At 35.8% G+C, this 24,588-nt stretch overlaps 3 protein-coding genes across 5 annotated transcripts; 2 read left to right on the top strand and 1 right to left on the bottom strand.

Moving 5' to 3' along the window:
• The first annotated feature begins 1,859 nt into the window (after window positions 1-1,859).
• On the top strand, window positions 1,860-7,846 carry LOC106168516 (uroporphyrinogen decarboxylase-like). Its single transcript, XM_013547606.2, has 10 exons — window positions 1,860-1,964; window positions 3,153-3,258; window positions 3,515-3,594; window positions 3,851-3,949; window positions 5,078-5,239; window positions 5,470-5,631; window positions 6,019-6,156; window positions 6,349-6,449; window positions 6,575-6,638; window positions 6,871-7,846. The coding sequence occupies exons 1-10, from the start codon at window positions 1,878-1,880 to the stop codon at window positions 7,033-7,035; spliced, it is 1,164 nt and encodes a 387-aa protein (XP_013403060.2). The 5' UTR covers window positions 1,860-1,877; the 3' UTR covers window positions 7,036-7,846.
• Window positions 7,847-8,595: 749 nt separating this feature from the next.
• Window positions 8,596-13,687, bottom strand: LOC106178127 (chloride channel CLIC-like protein 1). Of its 2 annotated transcripts, XM_013561185.3 has the most exons (7): window positions 13,624-13,687; window positions 12,904-13,157; window positions 12,314-12,508; window positions 11,259-11,480; window positions 10,724-10,855; window positions 9,998-10,468; window positions 8,596-9,230 (listed from the first exon to the last, which is right to left on the bottom strand). In XM_013561185.3, exons 2-7 carry the CDS (start codon window positions 13,063-13,065, stop codon window positions 9,009-9,011), a joined length of 1,404 nt encoding a protein of 467 aa, XP_013416639.1. In that variant the 5' UTR covers window positions 13,066-13,157; window positions 13,624-13,687; the 3' UTR covers window positions 8,596-9,008. The 2 variants fall into 2 exon arrangements, with proteins under 2 accessions (XP_013416639.1, XP_086874807.1); XM_087018681.1 differs by lacking the exon at window positions 12,314-12,508.
• LOC106178128 (cytochrome b-c1 complex subunit 6, mitochondrial) lies at window positions 13,661-16,652 on the top strand. 2 transcript variants are annotated; one of them, XM_013561186.2, is made up of 5 exons: window positions 13,661-13,778; window positions 14,698-14,718; window positions 15,283-15,339; window positions 15,674-15,832; window positions 16,146-16,652. In XM_013561186.2, the coding sequence occupies exons 1-5, from the start codon at window positions 13,725-13,727 to the stop codon at window positions 16,176-16,178; spliced, it is 324 nt and encodes a 107-aa protein (XP_013416640.1). In that variant the 5' UTR covers window positions 13,661-13,724; the 3' UTR covers window positions 16,179-16,652. The 2 variants fall into 2 exon arrangements, with proteins under 2 accessions (XP_013416640.1, XP_013416641.1); XM_013561187.2 differs by lacking the exon at window positions 14,698-14,718 and having other exon boundaries at window positions 13,671-13,778.
• The last annotated feature ends 7,936 nt before the right edge of the window (window positions 16,653-24,588 follow it).

Genomic DNA, 24,588 nt, shown 5'->3' with positions numbered 1-24,588 from the left:
GCAATACTGAAGGTGCTGAAACGTTTATAATCTGAATAGAAATGTGGCAACGCCATATCAACCCGGTGGGCCTATTTATTTATTTATTTATTTATTTATTTATTTATTTATTTATTTATTAAACGTAAAATACAAGTGAGAAGGCAGTTTGAACATGTTGAAATATTCTAAAACATGTTCAAACTGCCTTCTCACTTGTATTTTGAACATGTTGAAATATTCTAAAACAGTTAAACTTCTAATCTGATGAACAACATCAAAAATGCTGTCTTTGTAACAAATTCATTTAAACGAAGAAAAACGTACTCTGCAAAAAGTAGATACACTTGTGACTCGTGAGAAAATTTCCATTTGATTTTACAAAATAAACCTTTGCAGTTAAATATCGTCAACTTCCAATCCCATGAAAAACATCAAGATCTGTTTTTTTTTTTTTTTTTGTAACTAATGTAATATGCTAGTATTGACGTTATTTTTGCCCGTGCAGACCTAACTTTTAAAACCTCTACCAGGGCGACTGATAGATTTTTTACAGATATTCACAGATGTGTCTCTAGATAAATAGGTGGTCATTTTGAGACACCAACAATTTTCGGGGCCCTTTAGCGGGCCCCAGATCCTACGCTAAGGGGGGTGGGGGCTTTGCAACCGCGGACCCCCCTTCAAATAATATTGGATCCGCCCCTGTACATGTAATTCACTATACACTTATACAGCGGGCCTACATTCGGACTATCGAACCTTCGGACTAATGAACCTTCGGACTAATGAACCTTCGGACCAATGAACCTTCGGACTATCGAACCTTCGGACCAATGAACCTTCAATGCACATTCGGACCATTGAACCTTCGGACCAATGAACCTTCGGACTATTGAACCTTCGGACTATCGCTACGGCCCCGCATGAGTAGTAAATGATAAACAATGCACTGGTATTTTCTCAACTAATGAGCACACAAAATAAGCTGTCACACCTATAAACTCGCTGATTAAGATAATTTCAGCCACAATACAGGCGACTGTCCATATTTATGGCACGTTTTAATAAGAATCCCGTGATCTGTGTCATGAGCTTACTTTTTTTCCATAATACTTTTTCTAGTATGCATCGTCATAATAAGTTTGAGACCGGGCTGCTTGAGAGAGAGAGAATAGTGGAATTTGGCCAATAAGTCACAATTTAAATAGTATTTACTGCTGTTATTATCAAATCTATTGAATTATTAAGATAGATTAATTTCAGTAGGCCTATTATATTTTAAACTGTTTTAAATACAAACATTCAACGCCGTCTAAGGAAAAAGTACATTGGCTTCTTAATGGACTTAATGAAATCCAACTAATTTAAAACTTGGCAACTTGGAGGACGAGGAACCATAAGTCGACTCGCTGGTGGCAGCAATTGAAGCCTCAGGTCGCAAAAGGCAAGTAACGCAACGAGAAAGGCAGAAAGGGTAAAAAAAGTAGACCCTACAGAAGAGAAACGACCTCCTCAACTGCTTTTAAGTTTAGATCACAAGTTGTAGAAGGAGCGTGGGGAGCTTTACAACATCACAGCTACTATCTTTATTTAAACATCTAGCAAATATCTCAAGCTAAAAATTTTCTACCTCCAACTGCTCCTCCAACGTCCTTGTCAAAACATTTTTTTTATGATTTATCTGGAGAATTTCTGGAAAACGCTTTTCATGGAGAGTGAGAGGGAAAGAGAGAGAAGGGTGAGGGCTTAAGCTTGTTCAGTATGCAAAATGTGATAAGATACACTTAAAATAAAACACGTGCTATATATATATATATATATATATATATATATATATATATATATATATATATATATATATATATATATATGTACAGCTATGACGTGAAAAATGAATGCACAAAGGCGGAGTAATCAGATGCGAAACTAAACCGCAGAGCAGACACAACTTCGTGAAGATGGCAGCCCCCTACACCGGACAGGTGAGTTATATAAATTCACTTATTTTATCTCTATTTTATAATGTCATTCATAATTAAAGCAAGCAACGTAAACGTGAAATTGTTTACTTTCTCTAAAATGGTAGTGTACCATCCCTGGACTGGTGCTTAAACTGTGCGATGTCACCGTTTCACAGCAACGTGACACCGGCACCTGTGTTTGCCGTGTCTGTCTTTTCGTAAGCACTGCAACGCTCATCTAGCTGCTGTCATAATTAGTTTTTTAAGCGAAGGACCTCATAAGGGACCTTCAAAGCATTACCTAAGTGTACCATGATATTAAAAGAAACAAATAAAAATAACTTGTCTATTTGAAAACGAATCTGTTCATACAATATCATGTGCTAGGATAGTAATAAATTGATAGGTTTGTTTTTTAATTCTCCATTTACTTAACTGAAAAAAGAGACATAATGCCTACTCCCTCATAAAAAAAATTATAAACTAGAAAAGCACAGACCTCTGCCAAGGCAGCGATTTTTGATTACTATTGATTGATTATTGATCCGGATCACCACCAAAAACTAATCACTCTTCCTTGGCCCACTTCTGACAGTTCCTGAAAATTTAATCAAAATCGGTCCATAACTTTTTGAGTTATGTTGATGACAAACAAACAAATAGAATACAAATAGACAAACAGGGGTGAAAACATAACCCCCTTGGCGGAGGTAATTAAATAAATAAATAAAATAAGTAAATTAAATAAAAATAAATAAATAAAATAAAATGAATAATTGGTAAGTAATTAAATAAAAAGACTGGATCCAACCACCACAAATTTCCTATGCTGAAGGCTTGAATGTGTTCTATGCAGATAACATAACACAGTGCGGATCTATTAAATACGACCTTAAACTGATCATTTCCTGTTTAAGTAAATAAAAAATCTTTTACTTGAGATTTTAACATTTTACACATTTAGGTGTACTGGATAATTATCTGATAACACTCCCAAGGGTCGTATTTGAATAACAATGTACCAGTGAGTACATAATAATGTTGACTGCCTAACAGTGACATGTATCATGTAACACTATTTTCATCAGTCAGTTTCACACAGTTATTTCTGAGCTCAGTGTCATCTTGAGAATAGCCCTCCATTGGGTCACCTATGCACTACATGACTGTTAATATTTTGCTATATATTTCATAAAAATGTCTTTGCAGGCATTCCCCCCACTAAAAAATGATCTCTTATTACGAGCTGCTGCAGGAGAGAAAACAGAACGGGTACCAGTCTGGGCAATGAGGCAAGCTGGGAGATATTTACCAGGTAAAACTAGTTATGACACCAATTAGTTTGGGATTCAGTTCTACTGGTATGTTGTAAAGAACAAACTGCAGCATTATCTTCATTATCCAAGTTTGAAGTACTGAATGTTTCATGCATGTTTATTCATTTTTACATTGAATTGAAAAAGAACGCCTTAGCTAATGAAGTTTAGTTTGTTGTGGATGAAACTGTTTTATAGAGAGCCTATGGCATGGTGATAAGACCAATATTGTTAAATTTAATCTTCTTGTTTCAGAATTCCATGAAGTCAGAAGCAAACATGATTTTTTTGAGGTCTGCCAAACACCAGAGTTGGCTTGTGAAATAACTTTACAGGTATGTGAGCTAATGTAGAATAGATGGCATAGTGTTAGGATGATTATGAAATTAATATTTTCAATAAAATGATGCATTTAGAGTTTTTTCTAGACTAAAATTTTCATTAACTGCACGATGATTCTGTGTCTTATTTAACTTCATGAAACAATTCATAATGATATTTTTTATTGATTCTCATTCATGCTACATATTATATACACTGTAACTGAAAATTTGATTTCAGTTGTTTACTATTCTACATGTTTAATTTCAGCCAATTAGAAGACTAGATTTAGATGCAGCAATCATCTTTTCTGATATCCTAGTTATTCCACAAGCAGTAGGGATGAAGGTTGAGATGGTACCAGGCAAGGTAGGAAGTTTGTGCATAGTGTAGTTTTATGCATACATATATGTTTTGTGTTGGGTGATGCCATTTATGGAAACAAAGGCACATCTTGTACACTTTGGCGTCTGTAGCAGGGGCGGATTTAGGCCATCTTCTGGGTCTTCCGGAAGACGGTCAGATTTTCAAGTTTACATTGACGGGTATCTAATGTTTTCTGTCGGAAGACGGTCAAAATGGAGGATGGATTAACAAACATAATTTGGAAGACTGTCAGAAAATATCTCTGGATCTGCCCCTGTGTTGCATAGATCACATCACTTGTCTCTTTATAATTTTCTTCAACAGGGAGGCATGGATAGGTTGTTATTTCATATTTAACAACCTTTTTAATTCACATGCACCCTGAGTTATACATAAGTAGCAGTGGCTTTTTTATTGAGAATACATTGCTGGATAGTCGACAACAATACTCAGAAGCACAGGGTGCTTACATGCTATTGTGATCATGCATGGCTTGAGCAATTTTGAAAAGAAAGCTTGTCTCCATGTTGTAATGCTTTACTGCCCCTGCCTAGATGGCACCTTACCTATATATTATTTCCCATATGATTGTCATTTATAACTACACTGTTAAAGCAGGTGACCCTAAATATGTGCCAGTAGATTAACATTTATTAGTCCCACATTGAAGGTATTTTTACAAGAGAAAGTCATTATAAATTTGGATTCTTGGTTACTGTTACTGTTCTGAATTTATGTGCCAGCTTATTATACATAAATGATACATAATAGGGGGGATACACTGGCAATTATTTTTGTCCTTAACCTTCAACTTCATGATGCAGACATGGGGAAACTACCAATCCAACAGGTCATGACTTCTGAAATGCCAGTGGAATTGTTTTTGTGAAAATACCATACATAATTTTAAATCAAAATATTTACTTTGGACCAGCGCAGAACTGGGATGACCCACAGATTTCTTGTACTGCATTGCAGGTCCTTCCGGACCTTCAGTATCTTCAAAGTTTTCCCCATTCTGTGATGTAACAGTATGCTGGTTTATATTATTTTCATTTCATAATTTTTTGTTTTCCTTATACTTCTTTTCAGCTTAAAATTTTGATGGTTTCCTTGTTTATATTTCTGCAGGGACCAACATTTGATGACCCTCTGAAGACTCCTGACGATATGAAAAATCTAAAAAAAGATGTAAATGTGTATGAAACACTTAACTATGTCTTTGAAGCTATCACACTGACCAGACACAAGTTGGAGGGAAAAGTTCCTCTTATAGGATTTAGTGGTGCTCCTGTAAGTTTTTTTGTATCTGAAATGTTCTTTAAAATGACGTGAACATGAAATCAGATTAGCTACAGGTATATACATGTAGTTCTATAATGCTTGATAGAAATTTAATAGAACTTAAATTTTGATGGGTGAAGGGGGTAGGGGCCGAGAGAGGGTAGCGTAGGGTCAATATTTGTATAGTTTGATTTATTAAAATACTGGTTTTATGTAAACTAATATTTTTTTCTTCACAGTGGACACTTATGGCATATATGATAGAAGGAGGAGGCTCCAACACATTCTCTAAAGCCAAAAAATGGCTTTATGTGCATCCTGAGGAAAGTCATCAGCTGCTACAACTTCTCACTGATATCATAGTGCAATATTTAGTGGGGCAAGTGCAAGCCGGAGCACAGGTAATCAATGCATATTGGTCTTCGTGTGAAGCACAGAGGCCATATTGTTCTAACTTCTATTGCTTTTGTGAATTTTGGTAATCCTATCCATTATGAATGATTATTTGCCTTATGTCTAATGTAGTTCCTTTATTTTTGAACATTGAACATTTTTGTTATTAATTTAAATCCCCTGCTCATATATGGACAGAGTCCTACTGCATGCCACAGTCCCTGACTACTTATATCGTATGCAGTTACGGTTCTAAATAATGGCATTTTTACAAAGATAGCATGTTACCTGTAGGTATAGATAAATTACTGTTAATTTTGTCATTCCAAAATGATATACGTGTGCCAAACACACTATGACCATTAGAAAATCCCACTCCTGTCCCTCTTTTTCAGATCCTACAGCTGTTCGAGTCACATGCAGGGTGTCTTGGACCAGGAAACTTCTCCAAGTTTGCTCTACCTTGCATCAAGCAGATCTCAAAGAGAGTCAAGGAAGAATTGTCAGTCCGAGGAACCAAACCTGTTCCTATGGTGAATATTATATGATTGGTTATTCCACAGTTTCAAAATATCTACTAACTTGATATTATATAAGGATTTTACATTTGCTAGCATTTTTGTATATGAAATCCAGTGTTTGATTAAATTATTGGTGAATTTTGTATTCTTTTTTTTTTTTCAAATTAAAGTATCCCCTTTTGTCTTAAAAATTCTATTTTGCAGATAATATTTGCCAAAGATGCTCATTTTGCATTGGAAGAATTGGGTGAGAGTGGTTATGAGGTGGTTGCCTTGGACTGGACAGTAAAACCAAAACATGCTAGGTATGTGAATTTCAAAGCATTATGATTGTGTAACATGAAGATAAGTATTGGGCATATAATATGACTGGCAGTATTTCAATTATGACTACTGACACATTGCTGTATTTGATTTTTTTCTGTTTTAGGAGACTTGCCCCAAACGTCACTTTGCAAGGAAATCTAGACCCTTGTGCTCTGTATGCCTCTGAGGTAAGACAGAAATGAGACCAGCTTATAGTAAAAGTTCAGTCAGCAGACTGGGCTTTTACCTAATAACACGTGTATTTGTTTTAAATATGTATATTGACATTTGATATTTTTGGCATGATTATCTTAATCTTTAAGAAAACATTTTTATTCACTTGTATGCGTATATAAAATAGGTAGTGCTACAAAGATACCCTTTGTCCTTTTTTAAAAGACCTTATTTTCATTTGTGCAGGAGGAAATATCCAAGATGACCAAAGAAATGCTCAAGAATTTTGGCACCCAGAAATACATAGCAAACCTAGGGCATGGAATGTATCCAGATCACAACCCAGACCATCTAGCAGCTTTCATCAACTCTGTGCACAGACATTCAGAGCAAATGAATCAGGGATTATGATAGACAAACCTTCCATTGAATTAAAGAAATACATGAAGTCCAGGCGTTTATTTGATTTTTCTCTTTTCCTTTTTTTATTTGGACATTTTAGAGGGTATTTTTTTAAACCGAATCTGTTCAGTGACTTATTTGAAAAAAGAATAATTTTAAATATTAGAATAATGTCATGTAAATTAAGAAAATATTATAAAAATGCTACTTCTAGTCTAGAGCTTATATCATGAGGATCTTTATATCTAGTATATTATTGGCAAACAACTGCTGATAGTCAACACAGTTGCTACAGTTATAAACTTTTTAAAATATCTCCATTGTATGGGGTTGACATTTATGTGCATCTAATACACAAGTGCACATTATGACAGCTGATGAATTGTTAGGAAGTTTGGTTTAGCTTTCATCCTTCTCTTAAGAAGCTGAAGCATGTGTAGCTGAAATAAATTCTAGGTTACGGTAAATTGTTAACATATTTAAACAACGGGTAAGGGTTCTTTTGTTATCTTGTTTTTGGTTATGGCATTTTGATCTTTAACTATTTAGTCACCCAAACAGTGTTTTAATGGACCGCAAACCAAGTTGTGCAAACCAAGTTAAGTCTGCACAAATATAACATTTTATATGATTGGATTTAGGTAAAGTAAGTTTATCAGTTTTTTTTTTCAGTAAATATACATTTATTTAGTCAATAATTTATGCTATGCTATAAAAATGGCATTGCCCTGCTAGAACAGGTAAATCTTAACATTCTTTTGCACTCATCCACAAACAAGCATTTATACTGAATAATGAAAATAAAAAGGTGTAACAAGTACCTTTTGTTTGATTAATTTTTGCAACAATCACTACAATATTCCAATTTAATTATAGCTCTGCCAACAGGCAGTGAAAAGTGTCCTCTTTATAAGAACTAAGACTGATCCCTAATGGTTTATTCGAATGTAGATGTGAATAGTGTTGTCACAGTAAGCACTGCAAGATGAGAAATGGATAAAAGGAATTGCATTCATGTAATCTCATTTGGATTCCTTATAATCTTCATGAACTAGTACAACAAAGAATTGCTTTTTTGAGGTCTTTATGCATGTCATTATTTATAAAGGATGTAATGGACATAAAGGAGAAATGTTAAATACCAATCACGATTACTACACCTACTTAAATTATGTTACTTGGAGAATTTTTCAGCATGTGCTCCCTTCAATACAATTCTTCCGTGATGAAATTTAATTGAACATATCGGAGATTAAAGAGACAAAGTGTAAGATTTTACACAATGTTTATGTGTCTTTGATTTAAGTCCATAAACTGTTTCTTGTTGAACATATCCAGATACAGGGAGGACCTGCGCGTACTACAAGAAATCTGCAGGTCTTCTTAATTTTGTGCTGGTTGGAAATAAGTATTTTATTTCTGTTAATCCACATTCACACATGATTTATCATTATTATGTATTGTATTTTTACATAAACCTTGCCAGTCCAATGATTTAATGTAAATATGGAATAGACATTCTTTTTATTTTAAAATAAGAATAATAATAGTAACAATAATAATAATAATAATAATCATTCTTTCACCGATTCTTGTGATGAGAATCGTTTTTTGTATTTCAACTCATACTAATTTCAGTGTTGAAAAAGATTTTATAAACGTCTGCACTTCAACTTAGATTCAACATTTACGTAACCACCAGTGCATGCTGTTGAGATAATACTTAGACATATTGCAAAATTATGTCATCATGAAGAAGTGTATCTGTCTCAGTCTGTTACATATAAATTATTCCAGTTAAAAAAATAATAACGTGTGTTATTACAAAGCATAAATACCTGCTGTGTTTTAATGGTACTTTGATTCTTTAGCAATTTTCCTACAAAACTATTTCTTGAGCATGATGTGTTTGTCCTGCAAATCTGTCAAGTATTGGACATGAAATCAAAGACAAATTTTTTAGATTTTTATTATGCATTCTGTCAAGAATCTGCCTCTTTTATGTTTCCAACAGTTTCCACTGGAGAACTAGATTCACTTTCTAGATTCTCTTCCTGACTGACAATACTATCTTTGGTCGTATTTTTGGTTGTATTTTGATCATAAGCAGCAATAGCCATTTTCTCTTTGGTTTCTTTGTTCACTGTTATGGCTCTAATATTGGCTGGTTGTAGTTTTTGCAAGGCAGATTGTAAATCTTCTATCTGCAATGAAACAATAGCAAATTTTATAAAAGTAAAATAAAACAAACAAACAAACAAACAAACAAACAAACAAATAAATAAATAAATAAAAGAAAATTACAGTTCACATGGTCCTAAATCATGTCTTTAAATCATGGTTTAAATGTAAAAAACTTTTAATTGATTTTTTTAATTTTTCATTCAAGGATTGAATTTATACATGTAAATTATATACACATGTATTTCAATTCCAAGAAAGCTCTGAAGGTATCACAGTGTTTAGGGTAGCTTAGTTCATAAGTTTAGCTAAAAAACAACACAGAGACAACACCCAGATGTGTCTTAGTTAGTGGCTTATACCAAAAATACAACACAACACAACCAAAAGACTACATGGTGTCAATGGGTAGCCATCACATAGCCTGGCACTTCCCTACATTGTCAAGAGCAAGAGCAGGTCACCCCTAGGGACACATCCCATATATGAACATAATGAATGTCATAAATAATAATATATTCAGTATTATGTCTTCATCCCAAATCTAATGATCTAGGAGGATTTTACAGAAAATACATACTGAAAAGAACTGTTGCACTAAAATTCCAGAATGCCCATCACTGGCAACAGGTCTTCCAATCCCCAGTTTCAATTTCCTAACTCTAATGGAATAGGAGGAGATAGCAGACATTACTAACGCACTGAAACAAGGACCTACGGATGCACAGACCTGAGCAGGATAACATGATCCCCAACATTTGTCCCAAAAGTGCAGGGATGAAATTCTCACCATTTGCTTCTGCTCCCTCCATAATGCCTGTGCAGCAGCACTATCAGGTATCCCAGTAGGTTCCAGTCTCAAGAGTCCAAAAGGAAATCCTAGCCTGTACCCATTCTTCATGATCAAAGTCAGCACCATAAACACCAAGAGAAACAGTACCACTATTCCCAGCACCACTGGCCACAGTTGAGCAGGCAAATCATGTAGGAGTCCACGGAAAAATTTGCTTATAGCCTGTGCTATATACTCTACTGGTTCTAGGAAGAACTTGGTTAGTGTCACAGCCACAGCCTTAGTGGGGGTTACCTCCCACAGTGGGTCAACTAAGAGATTTTCATGGTAAAGAGCACATTCATCATCTTGAAAGGTAAAAGAAGATTTAAGCCATTCAAATAAGTTGTGCTGCCAGGTGAGGTCTCTTGGGCGACATGCTTCCGGAATGTCTTTCATTGCTTCGCTCATTCTTTTGGCCACAGCAACCTTCAAAGCAGAACAACACAAATAATACTGAATTATAACATTTAGCATCAAATTTGACTGTCAAAACATAATGTAGATAGTGCATAAAGCATATCAAGTTGCAAATTTGATAAAATTAGTAATCGATACAAAATTGGATGACAGTTTTGAGGTGCTCCAATTAATGTGTACATATAGAAGGTTAAAGTAAATACATGTGGTATCAAAACCAATTCTACATGTACTGACAAGGAAAATATGTTGAAGCACACTTACCTTGTATAAATGTACCCAGTTCCAGGGAACACTAATGAATATGCTGAGAAGAATCATAAGCCTCATCCCTGACACACTGAGAGTATAGAAAACCTTCAGACTACCAACAGCAAGAAATACAATAGACACCACCTGAATTAAAAAAAAAAAAAGATTTGATAAGAACATATTTTCTTAATAAAAAGAGCAGCATGCAATGTCCTGATTAGGAAATATGACCATAGAGAAACAGTTATTTGCCACAACAAATATCTGGAGTTCACCATCCATTTTGATCATGTATTTCACATTTAGGTACATTGTGGCTTATGAAAGTCAATAATATATGTTGTATTTTGGATAGCAAGAGAATTGATGCATTGGCTGCCAAGGTTACTTATTATGATGTCATTTTTTGTACAGTGTGAAAATATTGTCAATACTAGCTTACAACTATGCAGTAAAATTCGAATGCAGAACCTAAATCAAGTGGGACACATTTAATAATGTGACAATAAAAGATAAGCAACAATATCTAAAAACAAATATTACTCGCCTGTAATGCCATCACTAAATATGCAGTCACCTCCTCCCTAGTGACCCATGGTTCTTCAGTGTGTGACACTATTTTCACATCTTGAATCATCTCCCCTAGTACAGAACTGGCATCTTGAACAGTTCCAGACTTTAAGACGTAGGCCTTGAGAAGTTTCAACTGGGCTGCTGTCAGCTTTACATGCATCTGGTAGTGGAGCGTCTCATCATCTGGCAGAAATTTCTGAAACCGAAAAAAGAAAATTGTTTTACTATTACATACAGTATTATGATCTCATACAGACTGATTAGGTAAAATTGTTTTTTTTTGAACTGTTTTTAAAAATGTTAAGCTATAGATTATCTTCCACATGGGCCTCTGTTACCAGTTGTACAGCAGAACTGGCTTTGTTCCCTACTTCAACCTCTATATGCAGAGTGCTTAGAGAGGAGACAGCAGTTACCATTTTCATGTTGGTCTTTGGTATGACCCAGTCTGTGATTGAACTTACAAGCTACTAGTACTGATCATGACCAAAGGTAAGCATTCTACCATATGAGCTGTCTGGTCCAGTTCCCATTTCAAAATCTGTGTTTGGTTATTTCTTGCAATAAAAGTATTAATACCAAATACTTATTACATTATATCATTATGAAGTACCTGTCTTAAATTCTGGGAGTAGTATAGGTGTGTTAAACCCCCAACCAGCCTTTTATAATAAGGATCCCTGTACAGAGTACAATGAGGTCATAGATGACCCCACTTGGTCATTTCAGTCAGTAAAATAGCTTAGTCGCTTGAGGGTTAATGAGATAAAAGCAAACATACTGGGTAAAATGTGTTAAGTAAGGATTCCAAATGCTTTTCTGTAAACTACAGGTAAACATAATCCAAATATTTTGCAAAGATTGCAGATTCAAAACTTTTCTGAAAACTAAGCATACATTACACATCATAAAAATAAAAATATATAAATGTACTTATCCAAGTTATTAAAAAATAAAAAATCTTCACCTTTAAAATTAAGCAAACAATACATAGTAATATTATCAAAAAATCAAAATGTTTTTAATTACTTTGAGATCCATATAGTTGATCAAGACTTGCACAAACTGTCTGAAATAAGGCATCTCCACTGGTTGGATAACACAAGACTGGCTTTCCAGTTGTAATTTGTCATTTTCTTCTTTGCAGATCACCAATTTATTTTCACACTCATTGATGATCTTAGGGCAGGGCACCTGTTGTGCTTTCACTTCACCTCTCTCCTCCTTTAAATAATGAGCATGATATACCTGTGTCAGTCTTAGAAAAAGATAACAACAGATATGAGCTTTCTCTGTGGAAAAGTGGAATTCCGTGTTTTTAATTCATTTGATTCATTAAGGTTAGGTGTTAGGTCCCATGATAAATGTTCAGAGTTTTTTTTAACCTAGGCTCATGTCTGATAACAGTGAACTTGATTGTAGATTACATGCACCACACAATCATATTACAAATATTTTCAGCACAAATGTCTCTTTTTTTACTGGAAAATATATAAGTAAGTGCATTTGTCCTACTAGTTTCCAATAAACAACTCAATTTACAATACATCATTTCTGAAAAAAAAAAATTTAAAAGAACATTTGAAAATACTTTAACTCTATAACATACATATATGCACCTTGCTAAACTGCCGTTCAACCTTCCTGCTGTCAAATTTCTCCATGTCATGAGGGTCAATCCAGTCTTTCTGATCTTGTGACAGCACACTGCTTACTAGCAGCATGGCAATAACACACTGCAGGACTGCAGTCTGATACATGAAGCAGCTCTGTTCTAACATTTGTTAAGCTACATGTACCCAGTGGCAGAATGGTCAATATGTTATCTGTCTTCTCAATTGGTCACATCACAACCTGCCCTACGTGTTCAGAGCTGTGGAAAAAATATTAACAGTCATCAGTTATGATTTACCATTCATGGAATGAAAAACCATGTGGAAGTAACAATGGAAGTTTACATTCTTCCATAATCTACTAGGCTAGTAGGAGGAAAAGGTCTGTTGGTAAACACAACCCAGCCTGCATATTTTCTCTTATGTTGACTGTTCACCTCAGTTTGTGGTGTTTAAACTGTGGTTTTGTGTCAGCTTTGTAACATTAGTACTATTAATAATACACACGCTATCACAGTCTCCATGTATTTTTATCTAAAACAAAACTAGTATAGTAGTAAAAAATCTTGTGAAACTTTTACTTTCACTTTTGGAAATGATATTGGTTTTTGACACATTGCTATAGTGGTCTAATATGCAAAGAATTCAATATATAAACTGCCTTAAGATATGCCTTAAGATATAGGTCTGTAAATTGTCTATTGCTGATAACAAGACATGAAGCACCATTCAAACTTATCCGTATGCCGCGTATATTTCTTTTAGCCATAACACCGGAAGTTGCCTCTCGGCGCATGTGCGGAACGTGCGTCACATTGAAGTGAAATATGGCGTCGGACAACGTGAAAGATTTAACTGGAAGAGATCAGGGTCCTGAGGAGGTAGATTATGCTATAGTTTGTTTTGTTTTATAGCTGCGTCACATATGGGATATCATTAGTTACCCTGACAGATTGCTTTTCACTGTTAGTTTGATTGTTTAATTTAGGATATTTACAATTTAGAACCATTGACCTTACCTGGCACGAAGTTGAAGTGAAGAACGGTACTTGTGTATGCCCCCAAAACGACAGGCCTTTGACTTTCGTTGTTTTTTTCTAATTTCGGTTATGATGACACTTAAATAAATGTATTTGCTATTTCAAGGAAAATATTTGAAAATTTGTTAAGTATGCCAAAACAATTTGTCATATGTATTGCATAGTAAGCATCTGTCAGTAAACTCAATAAGTTGCATAGGTTTTTGAGACAAAAACTCAAAATAAAACAAACAGCCATCATATTGCCACGAAACCAAGTCTACCTATAACAGCCCAAGGTAAATTGCCCTGTTTTTCATATGGATATTCAACTCTCATTGTGTAAAAACACGTCAGGTTTGTTCATATTCAATGAATGCTCCAAAATTGACATCCCAGGCTACATGGTGCTGCGTTCTTTTGAAATTTTGAAAACCTATCAAATCAAAAAAAAAAATTTAACATAATGTCACTCAATCAAGGAAGCCCCACTCTCTCTTTTAATTGAATGTGAGGTGCAATTTAAACAGCACATTATGATGCTTTGGATAAATTTGTTCTAAAAACATCTGGGTCAGGCAACTGGTGACAGTACAATGATATGATGGACAGAAGTAGATTATGGTAGAAATTCTAATTCTTTTGGATTATTGTAGAATGTCACTTGATATGAAGATTAGAATTGGATGAAGTATTTGTATTAGTGCTGTAAGTGCTGCCCCCTGGTCCCTTGGTCTTGAATTTTTTTGCAAAATATATAAAATTTGTTTCTCGATTTCAGATTGAAGGTCTCCAAATCATGGTATGTGAATATTAGTGATAAAAATTATGTTATTGGGATATTTTATGATAGTACACAATTCATATCAGATTTCAATTTAATGTGAAGTAATCTCATTAGGGCAGTATACAGTACTGATGGGATTGTTATTTCTGAGTTTCAAATGTGAAGATTGCATTCAGAATAGTTGATCCATGGACTGACTGATCTGCTGCCTAAATATGGCCAACCCCACTTCATAAGTGATGCTGACCTGTCTAAATGTTCAAGTTTGTGCTTGTTTTAAGGATGGTCAAAAGTCTCAATTGCATTTCTATAGAAAAGAAAATTGAAATTCTGTATCATATGAGCCTTGGCATCAAATTTGAATAGTTTAGAAAGTGTTGCTGCATAATATCTTTTGATGGAAGGAGGTGGGGAGGGTAACAAAGTTGTTATAAAGAGTTGAAGATATGTCACCATGCCCTTTCCTTTTAAGCAGATCCAGATTAGCTCAGAATTGAAGTTTTTTTTTCTTCTTCTTCTCTTCATCTTTTTTACACATTTCATACTGGCGTGTAACTATCAGAAATTTCTTGTTTTAAGGATGACCCTGAAGAAGAGGAAGAAGAAGAAGAAGAGGAAGAGGAGGAAGAATTAGTGGTATGTATCAGTATTGTCTACTATAAGAGAGGAGACAGCAAGTACCATCTCGAATTTAAATGTCTATGTTTAAATTTAAGTTTGGACTTAGCTGTTTAAAGAAGAATCTGAAAGTTATGACAACACTAGAATGGCTTTAAGCACTCATCTTTCTCTACTTACACTTATCAACTAGGCCATGAGATTAAGATTTTCTGACCTGACTATATATTATTTTGTTTGTAATGAGATCTTTTAATTTGACATTTAATGAGACCTATTAATTTGTGAAGAAACCTAAAGTTGATGTCCCTTAAGCTCAGTAAGACTTAGTGAATGTATCTTGTTCCTGCAGGACCCCATTGAGGAAACAAAAGAGAAATGCAGTGAAGGCTGTGTTGACATAAAGAAGAAATTAGACGATTGCACTGACATGGTCAATGAAAACAGAGGGAGACCTGGAGAGAACTGTGCTGATGAATTATATGCTTACATTCACTGTGTAGATGCATGCGTAAGTATTGTAGCCAGTTATCATAAAGAATGGTGTCTCCTTAACTTGTATTCCATATGACAAAATGACAAGAGATTATTCAACTTTGCGACTGTTATTATGGCAATACTCCTTCAGCTTAGCAGGGTGTAAAACTGTCAATTTTGAAATAACAACTTCCTCAGTGTTTGAGCACAAACAAGAAAAAAGATGTTGCGGGCAATTGCAATCTTAAAAGGCAACATAAATAATGTTATTCAATTCATGTTTTATACAGAACATTTATTTTTCAAATTCAAATTTTAAGTGTTGCTTCGTCTTTTTTTTTTTTTAGGTATCAAGAGTCTTACTAAAGAAACTGAAATGATGAGTGGAGCACTTAGGAAGAACAATTATTGTTATAAATTTGTGTCAAGGATAATATGCACGTTTACCAAAGTAGGAAGAATTTTCTTTGTGGTGTCACAGTGTGGTCAGTAAATCGGAGAAGAACTGTTGACACTCCTTCTGGAAAGTTTGGAATGGTAGATTCTGTCTAGCTACCTCATATGCTAATAGACAAAAGATGGAGATGTTACTGGAATGCTGTCTTTCACTGGAGAATCACAATTAATAGATATTGATAAAAACTAAAGACTTTGATAGTTAATGGCATCAATAACTCTGTTGGTTATTGCAAAAGAGCGCCCAAGGACTGACAACAGTTTTTCTAAAGACCTTTGTATGGAAGGTTATGTGACAAGTTGATTGATTATTAATTTAATGAGTTTACACAGTAACACTTCCTCTGGTTCCTTTTTAAGAGTTTGGTGGTCCATAATAATAAAACTGTTTAAATTTACTCTATATGTATTTGTTGTATTTCTGCTTTTGATGTGCCTCTGTGGCAAATTTAGTTATGTTATTATTCAATCTTAAATAATATACAAAATTTGTGAAAATTGATAAATAGAAACACTTGTATATTACATATGTAGATAAGACGTTGTTACATTTGAAAAAATACTGCCTTAAATCTGTTTGAATAATTTTCAGTCATTAAGAATTAACAGTCTATGGTTGCAAACTATGACTAATTACATCTAAAAAGTTATTTGACTACCTGTCGTGACTGCAACTATCAAAATGCATTAAACAGAGATAATGCTCAAAGTAGTTATTGGACAGACACCATATAGAAAATGGCACCTAAACTGCACTGAATGGCTCCTTTGTCCCCATTTGTGAAATGCCACTTGTGCCTTCCCAATATGTTCTGTAGCACCCACACCCCATCTATTATTCTTTTTATGTACAGACACAGATGTGTCTGTACATATAGCTATCATCTGCGTCTGTCGTCGCCGTCGTGCACTTTTACCGATAACACGATAAGTGGAACACCGTTTTTGCTTTTGGCTTGAAACTTACAGAACTGGTGAATATTCCTAATATGCAGGTCAAGTTCGAAAATCAGCATGATCGGGCCATTTTTAGGGAAGTTATGCTGTTTTTTCACTTTTTTCAGCATATATGCAGCACTGATAACATGATAAGTGGGAAACCATTTTACTTTTGGCTTGAAACTTACAAAACTGATGAATATTCGTAATCCGCAGGTCAATTTCGAAAATCAGCATGATCGGGTCATTTTTAGGGAAGTTACGCTGTTTTTTCACTTTTCTCAGCATATATGCAACACCTATAACACGATAAGTGAAATAACATTTTACCTTTTGGCTTGAAACTAACAGAACTGATGGATATTCATAATACGCAGGTCAAGTTCGAAAATCAGCATGATCGGGCCTTTATTTTAGAAGTTATGCTGTTTTTTCACATTTCCTCAGATTCAATTATTGTACCACCAGCGTTAGCAGAAGCTACCGTTACCGCTTCTCCTCCTAGACGGTAAGGCCCCCCATACCCATCTCATGGATTTAGGTCACCTATAATCTCAACTCGTTCCACGTAAAATTTGGGCTTTGTCGGTATTGGGGTCTGGGTGTGGCACTCATTGCAATGCACCCTTGTCTAAAAATGGCAAAATTAAATGCTAATTATCTACCCTACGGAAGGAGTTATGGGAAAAATTTCTATAGACGGCTTTCCAAAAGTCATATGTGTAGATTTCAAATATACCCTTGGATTTGACCTTTGACCTTTACTTCAAGGTCAAATGGGCCAAAATTTTCAAAAAAATGAAATTTTTTACGAAAAAAAATTTTTTTGCCCTGTTATTCAGACACCACACAGACTTAACCAATAATATTATTGGAAAGTGTTACCCTTCAGGTCATCTTTCATCTCCATGAATTTGGGGTCAATCGGTGCATTTTCACGGGAGTAGCGGCCATAAGATACCGAAACTGAAAACTGTCTCTAATTCGGGAACCGTTAATGCTAGAGACCCATTCTTTTTTGCATTTTGTAGAGCATGTAAAGCCCAACACTGATGGTGGTCTCGGTTTTTTTGTATTCCATACAGTTTTCGAGTTACGCTGTATCAAAAAGTACATATTGGTGGTAAAAGCAAAATGTGCAGTACGGTAATGGATAATAAATTTTGAACTCTGGAAAAATAAAACATTAGGCTTGGCAAAGCAGACAACTTGTGTTCAAAAATGACATTATTTCATCAAACTTGAACTTCTGAAACTTCAGAGCACCTCCTATTTCAAGAATTTTGACCAAAATGACATTTTCTTTATTTTAATTAATTTTTTCTGTACGAAATTTAAGGCACATTATGGTAACTCCAAAATTATAACATTTAGTCCCTTATATCTCCAAAACTGGCAGAGATAGGTCCATAGTTACTATTGAAGTTGAATAGGAAGTCATATACTGGCAATCTAAATGTGACCTTAAAATTGACCTTTGACCTACTTTTCACCAAGAACTGAACTTTGCAAATTTTGCTTCCCTTTTATCTCCAAAGTTACGCTGTATCAAAAAGTACATATTGGTGGTGAAAGCAAAATGTGCAGTACGGTAATGGATAATAAATTTTGAACTCCGGAAAAATAAAACATAAGGCTTGGAAAAGCAGACAACTTGTGGTCAAAAATGACATTATTTCATCAAATTTGAACATCTGGAACTTCAGAGCACCTCCCATTTCAAGAATTTTGACCAAAATGACCTTTTCTTTATTTTAATTAATTTTTTCTGTAGGAAATTTATGGCACATTATGGTAACTCCAAAATTATAACATTTAGTCCCTTATATCTCCAAAACTGGCAGAGATAGGTCCATAGTTACTATTGAAGTTGAATAGGAAGTCATATACTGGCAATCTAAATGTGACCTTAAAATTGACCTTTGACCTACTTTTCACCATGAACTGAACTTTGCAAATTTTGATTCCCTTTTATCTCCAAAACTGGCAGAGATAGGTCCATAGTTACTATTGAAGTTGAATAGGAAGTCATATACTGGCAATCTAAATGTGACCTTAAAATTGACCTTTGACCTACTTTTTACCATGAACTGAACTTTGCAAATTTTGCTTCCCTTTTATCTCCAAAACTGGCAGAGATAGGTCCATAGTCTCTATTGAACTTGAATAGGAAGTCATATACTGGCAATCTACATGTGACCTTAAAATTGACCTTTGACCTACTTTTCACCATGAACTGAACTTTGCAAATTTTGCTTTCCTTTTATCTCCAAAACTGGCAGAGATAGGTCCATAGTTTCTATTGAACTTGAATAGGAAGTCATATACTGGCAATCTACATGTGACCTTAAAATTGACCTTTGACCTACTTTTCACCATGAACTGAACTCTGCTAATTTCTTTCTCTTTTAACTCCAAACCTGGCAGAGATAGGCCCATAGTTACTATTGAAGTTGAATAGGAAGTCATATACTGGCAATTTACTGTGACCTTGGAATTGACCTTTGACCTACCTTACGATGAACTTTGATTGTACCATTTTTAGTTATATATATATTTTTTGCATATTTTGAAAATTCTTGTTGATTGCATTTTTACAGCTTGTCAAGCACAAGACTGGTGGCTGTGTTCCTTATTTTGTATATGTGGGGGTCTATACGAATGCGCTTGCTCCAGCTGGTGGTACAATATTCGGAGGCGGTATCGCCTCTCTGATCCTCTAGTTAGGCATGTTAACAGTCTCATTATTTAACTAATAAGATACGTAAAAGTGTTTGTTTGATATTTCCTGCATCTTTACAACATTGTTAATTGTACCACCAGCGTAGGCGCTGGCGGTACACATGGTTTTAGTCCCGACCCGCATGTTCCGCCGGCTCCGCCGGCTCCTGCGGCTCCGCCGGCTCCTCTGGCTCCGCCGCCATCTCACCGTTACCGCTTCTCCTCCTAGACGGTAAGGGCCTCCATACCCATCTCTTGGATTTAGGCCACCTATAATCTCAACTCGTTCCACGTACAATTTGGGCTTTGTCAGAATTGGGGTCTAGGTGTGGCACTCATTGCAATGCACCCTTGTCCAAAAATGGCAAAATTAAATGCTAATTATCTACCCTACGGAAGGAATTATGGGAAAAATTTCTACAGACGGCTATCCGAAAGTCATATGTGGAGATTTCAAATATGCCCTTGGATTTGACCTTTGACCTTTATTTCAAGGTCAAACGAGCCAAAATTTTCAAAAAAACGAAATTTTTTTCGAAAAAAAAATTATTTGCGCTGATATTCAGAAACTACACAGACCTAACCTATAATATTATTGGAAGGTGCTACCCTTCGGGTCATCTTTCATCTCTGTGAATTTGGGGTCAACCGGTGCATTTTCCTGGGAGTAGCGGCCATAATATAACGAAACTGAAAACTGTCTCTAATTCGGGAACCGTTAATACTAGAGACCCATTCTTTTTTGCATTTTATAGAGCATGTAAAGCCCAACACTGGAGGTGGTCTCCGTTTTTTTGTATTCCATACGGTTTTCGAGTTATGCTGTATCAAAAAGTACATTGTGGTGGTGAAAGAAAAATGTGCAATACGGTAATGGATAACAAATTTTGAACTCCGGGAAAATAAAACATAAGGCTTGGCGAGGCAGACAACTTCTGGTCAAAAATGACATTATTTCTTGAAATTTGAACATCTGGAACTTCTGAGCACCTCCCATTTCAAGAATTTCAACCAAAATGACCTTATCTTTATTTTAATTTATTTTTTCTGTAGAAAATTTATGGCACATTATTGTAACTCCAAAACTGGAACATTTAGTCCCTTATATCTCCAAAACTGGCAGAGATAGGTCCATAGTTACATTTTAAAGTTGAATAGAAAGTCACATACTGGCAATCAAACTGTGACCTTGAAATTGACCTTTGACCTACTTTTCACTATGAACTGAACTTTGCAACGTTTAAGTCCCTTTTATCTCCGTAACTGGCAGAGATAGGTCCATAGTTACTTGAAAGTTACTTGAAATTGACCTTTGACCTACTTTCCATCATGAATTGAACTTTGCAAATTTTGGTTCTCTTTCATCTCCAAAACTGGCAAAGATATGCCCATAGTTACTATTGAATTTGAATAGAAGGCCATAAGAGGCAATTTACTACGACCTTAAAATTGACCTTTGACCTACTTTTCACCATGAACTTTGCAAATTTTCATTCCCTTTTATCTCCAAAACTGGCAGAGATAGATCCATAGTTACTATTGAACTTGAATAGGAAGTCATACACTGGCAATCTAAGCGTGACCTTGAAATTGACCTTTGACCTACTTTTTATCATGAACTGAACTTTGCTAATTTCTTTTTCCTTTTAACGCCAAACCTGGCAGAGATAGTCCCATAGTTACTATTGAAGTTGAATAGGAAGTCTTATACTGGTAATCTTACTGTGACCTTGAAGTTGACCTTTGACCTACTTTACACCATAAACTGAACTTTGCAACTTTTTTAATGCTTATACTTTCAAAACTGGCAAAGATATGCCCATGGTTATTATTGAATTTGAATAGAAAGTCATTAGAGGCAATTTACTGTGACCTTAAAATTGACCTTTGACCTACTTTTCACCATTAACTGAACTTTGCAAATTTCCGTTCCCTTTTATCTCCGTAACTGGCAGAGATAGGTCCATAGTTACTATTGAAGTTGAATAGGAAGTTTTATACTGGTAATTTTACTGTGACCTTGAAATTGACCTTTGACATACTTTTTATGATGAACTGGTTTTTGAATTTTTTCTGGCCTTTAAATCTGCAAAATTGGCAAAGAAATGCCCATGGTTACTATTGAACTTGAATAGAAATTCATATACAATGATATTGAAATTGCCCCTCATATCTTCAAAGCTAGCAGAGATGTTCCTGGTGTTGCCCCTAGGTTTTCTCTTTTGTCAGCATATATGCACCACTGACAACACATTTCAAGGAAAACCAATAGGCCTTTTGTCTAGAGAATCACATGAGTGATCAATGGTAGGAAAATGCAAGTCAATTTGAAAATCTGCTTGATTGTACCATTTTTAGTTATATTTTTTCGCATATTTTGAGAACTCTTGTTGATTTAATTTTATTGAGCTTGTCAAGCACAAGACTGGTGTCCCTTTTTTTTTTTTTTTTTGGAGGGGGGGAGGGTTTCCATACGAATGCGCTTTCTCCAGCTGGTGGTACAATATTCGGAGGCGGTATCGCCTCTCTGATCCTCTAGTTGATTGTGTAAAAATGATGGTAAACTTGTTATCGTGTATTGTGTAATAAAGTGTCAAAAATGGTAATAAACTCATCATTGCAGTTTGTCAGATTCAATCATCCACTATGTTCAGAATCTCAGAATGGAGGAAATTGGACATTAAACACTGTTCTATTGATATTTTTCCCATCTCATCAATTTTCTTAGTTGGTCATATAAAAATGGCAACAAACTGTTTATTTTGTTTTATGTTAAATTAAAAAATGTTAAAAATGGAAATAAACCCATTTCAGAACAGTGCTGTCTTGTTTACATTTTGGCATTTTTAAGATGTGACTTTGAAGTTTCATGAGCCTGCAGACCTTTGCTAATCACATTTTCTGAATATCCATGATACTAATATTTTATGATTAAAAATTGATGGTCATTATGCTGTTAAACATTAGGCCACACTTTTTCATTTTTATGGATGACATCCTCTGGGGACCCCAAAATCGGTGCGAGCGGGCGAAAAAAAAAAGTCAAAAAAAAAAAAAAAAAAAAAAAAAAAAAGCTTAAGAAAAGTTGTTTTCAGTACACAGCTGGAAACACTAATTTACCACAGAAACACGTATCAAACTAACATGTCTTTATCCATGCTCTCAAAATATTAAAGCATTGTGAATAGGGCCTACTTCGTCAGGCCTAACCAACTACCAGACTCGGCACCTACGGATCCAGAATAAACCGGTATATCAGACCACACTACCCGTTTTCAAGGTGTGTGTCAGATCGCATTACAGAGTATCAGCCACCACACCAATTTTCCCTGGTGCGCGATGTGATAGCGATGATCGTAGTAATAGATAGACCCCGAGTCAGCGAGGATTACGGTAATGTGCCATGAATTTCGAACAGTAGAAAATAATTAAATTTGGGAAAAGATCGTTCTGGCCGAAATTCATGAAATGGAGGTGCTCAGAACTTCCGAAAGTTCGAATTTCATGGAATTCTGTCAATTTTGACCGGAAGTTGTCTGTTCGTCGCTAGGCCTTCTGTTATCTTCTCCCGACGATCTATTTAGAGTTACCATAATGTATGATTGTGTTAGTGTCGGTAATTGCGACCAAAGGCATACACGTACTTTCACCCGATCACTGTGTATGGCCCATAGATAGAGCGGTGCTGTTGTTTAGGGCCGCAAAAGTAGGTTCGTTTTTCAAAAGCGATTCTGGCAGCCAGAAACTAGTGTCGTTTTTCAAAAACGATCCTGGCGCTCAGAACGGGAGTGGACGGAGGGAGAGACGGCCGACGATTAGCGTCTGCCACGGCCAGATAACCTTTACTATGGAATCTTAGTGTTACCGTTGCTTCTTTCCGTGCACTGAAACTGAGACGACAGCCGATCAGTGTCTATGGCGCACGTGCAGGTAGCCTTCATCTGCGATAAGTGTCTTCCGCGACCAGGTTCGTTGCCTTAACCGTTAAAGTCGGGCGGAGCTTTACGCGCGAATGCGTCCTCATCTCGCCGTTCGCGGGTCGGTGTCTCCGACGCATACGTAGCCTTCCCTGCAGAAGCCGGCCTCGGCACTACGGCCTCTCCTCCGTGCGGGGAGGCCACTACGACCGCAGATCGGTATGTGCGGCGCACAGGTAGCCTTCGCCACGGCAGCCGAACTGTGTATTACGGTCTCTCTCCGTCGTGCGCTGCGACCAAGATGACCGCTGATTGTTGTCTGCGATCAAATATACTAGGTTTGGGGGGGGGGGGGTGCAGGGCCGTTTTATTTTTATTTATTTTGTTTTCGCTCAGGCAACCCAATCTTAACCAGCAGCAGCAACTGATTTCCTGGCGCATAGTTGCGTCAATGTACGCATTTGAAAAGCGTGTACGTTTTGTCATTGAAACCATCTTCAAACAAACGCGAGAGATAGGTAATCTAGAGTAAACCGAAAAGGCAGTTTTTATATTCGTTGAAGGGACTGGAAGATCGTCAATAGGAGATAGTGAGCGATCTGAGCGCGACAATAAGCCAATTTCCACACTAGTTCAAGGGACTTCGTTACTTTATTCGTCAGCAAGAGATCGTCAGCGATCCGAGCAAGCATAGAAGCTTGGACTTTTTGTCCATGCTACATGTAGAAGGCAATTTTCATGTAGTCCGCAGGATATG

This window comes from Lingula anatina, chromosome 1, assembly GCF_051362555.1.
Source record: "Lingula anatina isolate TDL-2025a chromosome 1, LinAna3.0, whole genome shotgun sequence".
In the NCBI taxonomy this organism is placed as follows: Eukaryota; Metazoa; Brachiopoda; class Lingulata; order Lingulida; family Lingulidae; genus Lingula; species Lingula anatina.
This window is presented reverse-complemented; position numbering and strand designations above follow the sequence as displayed.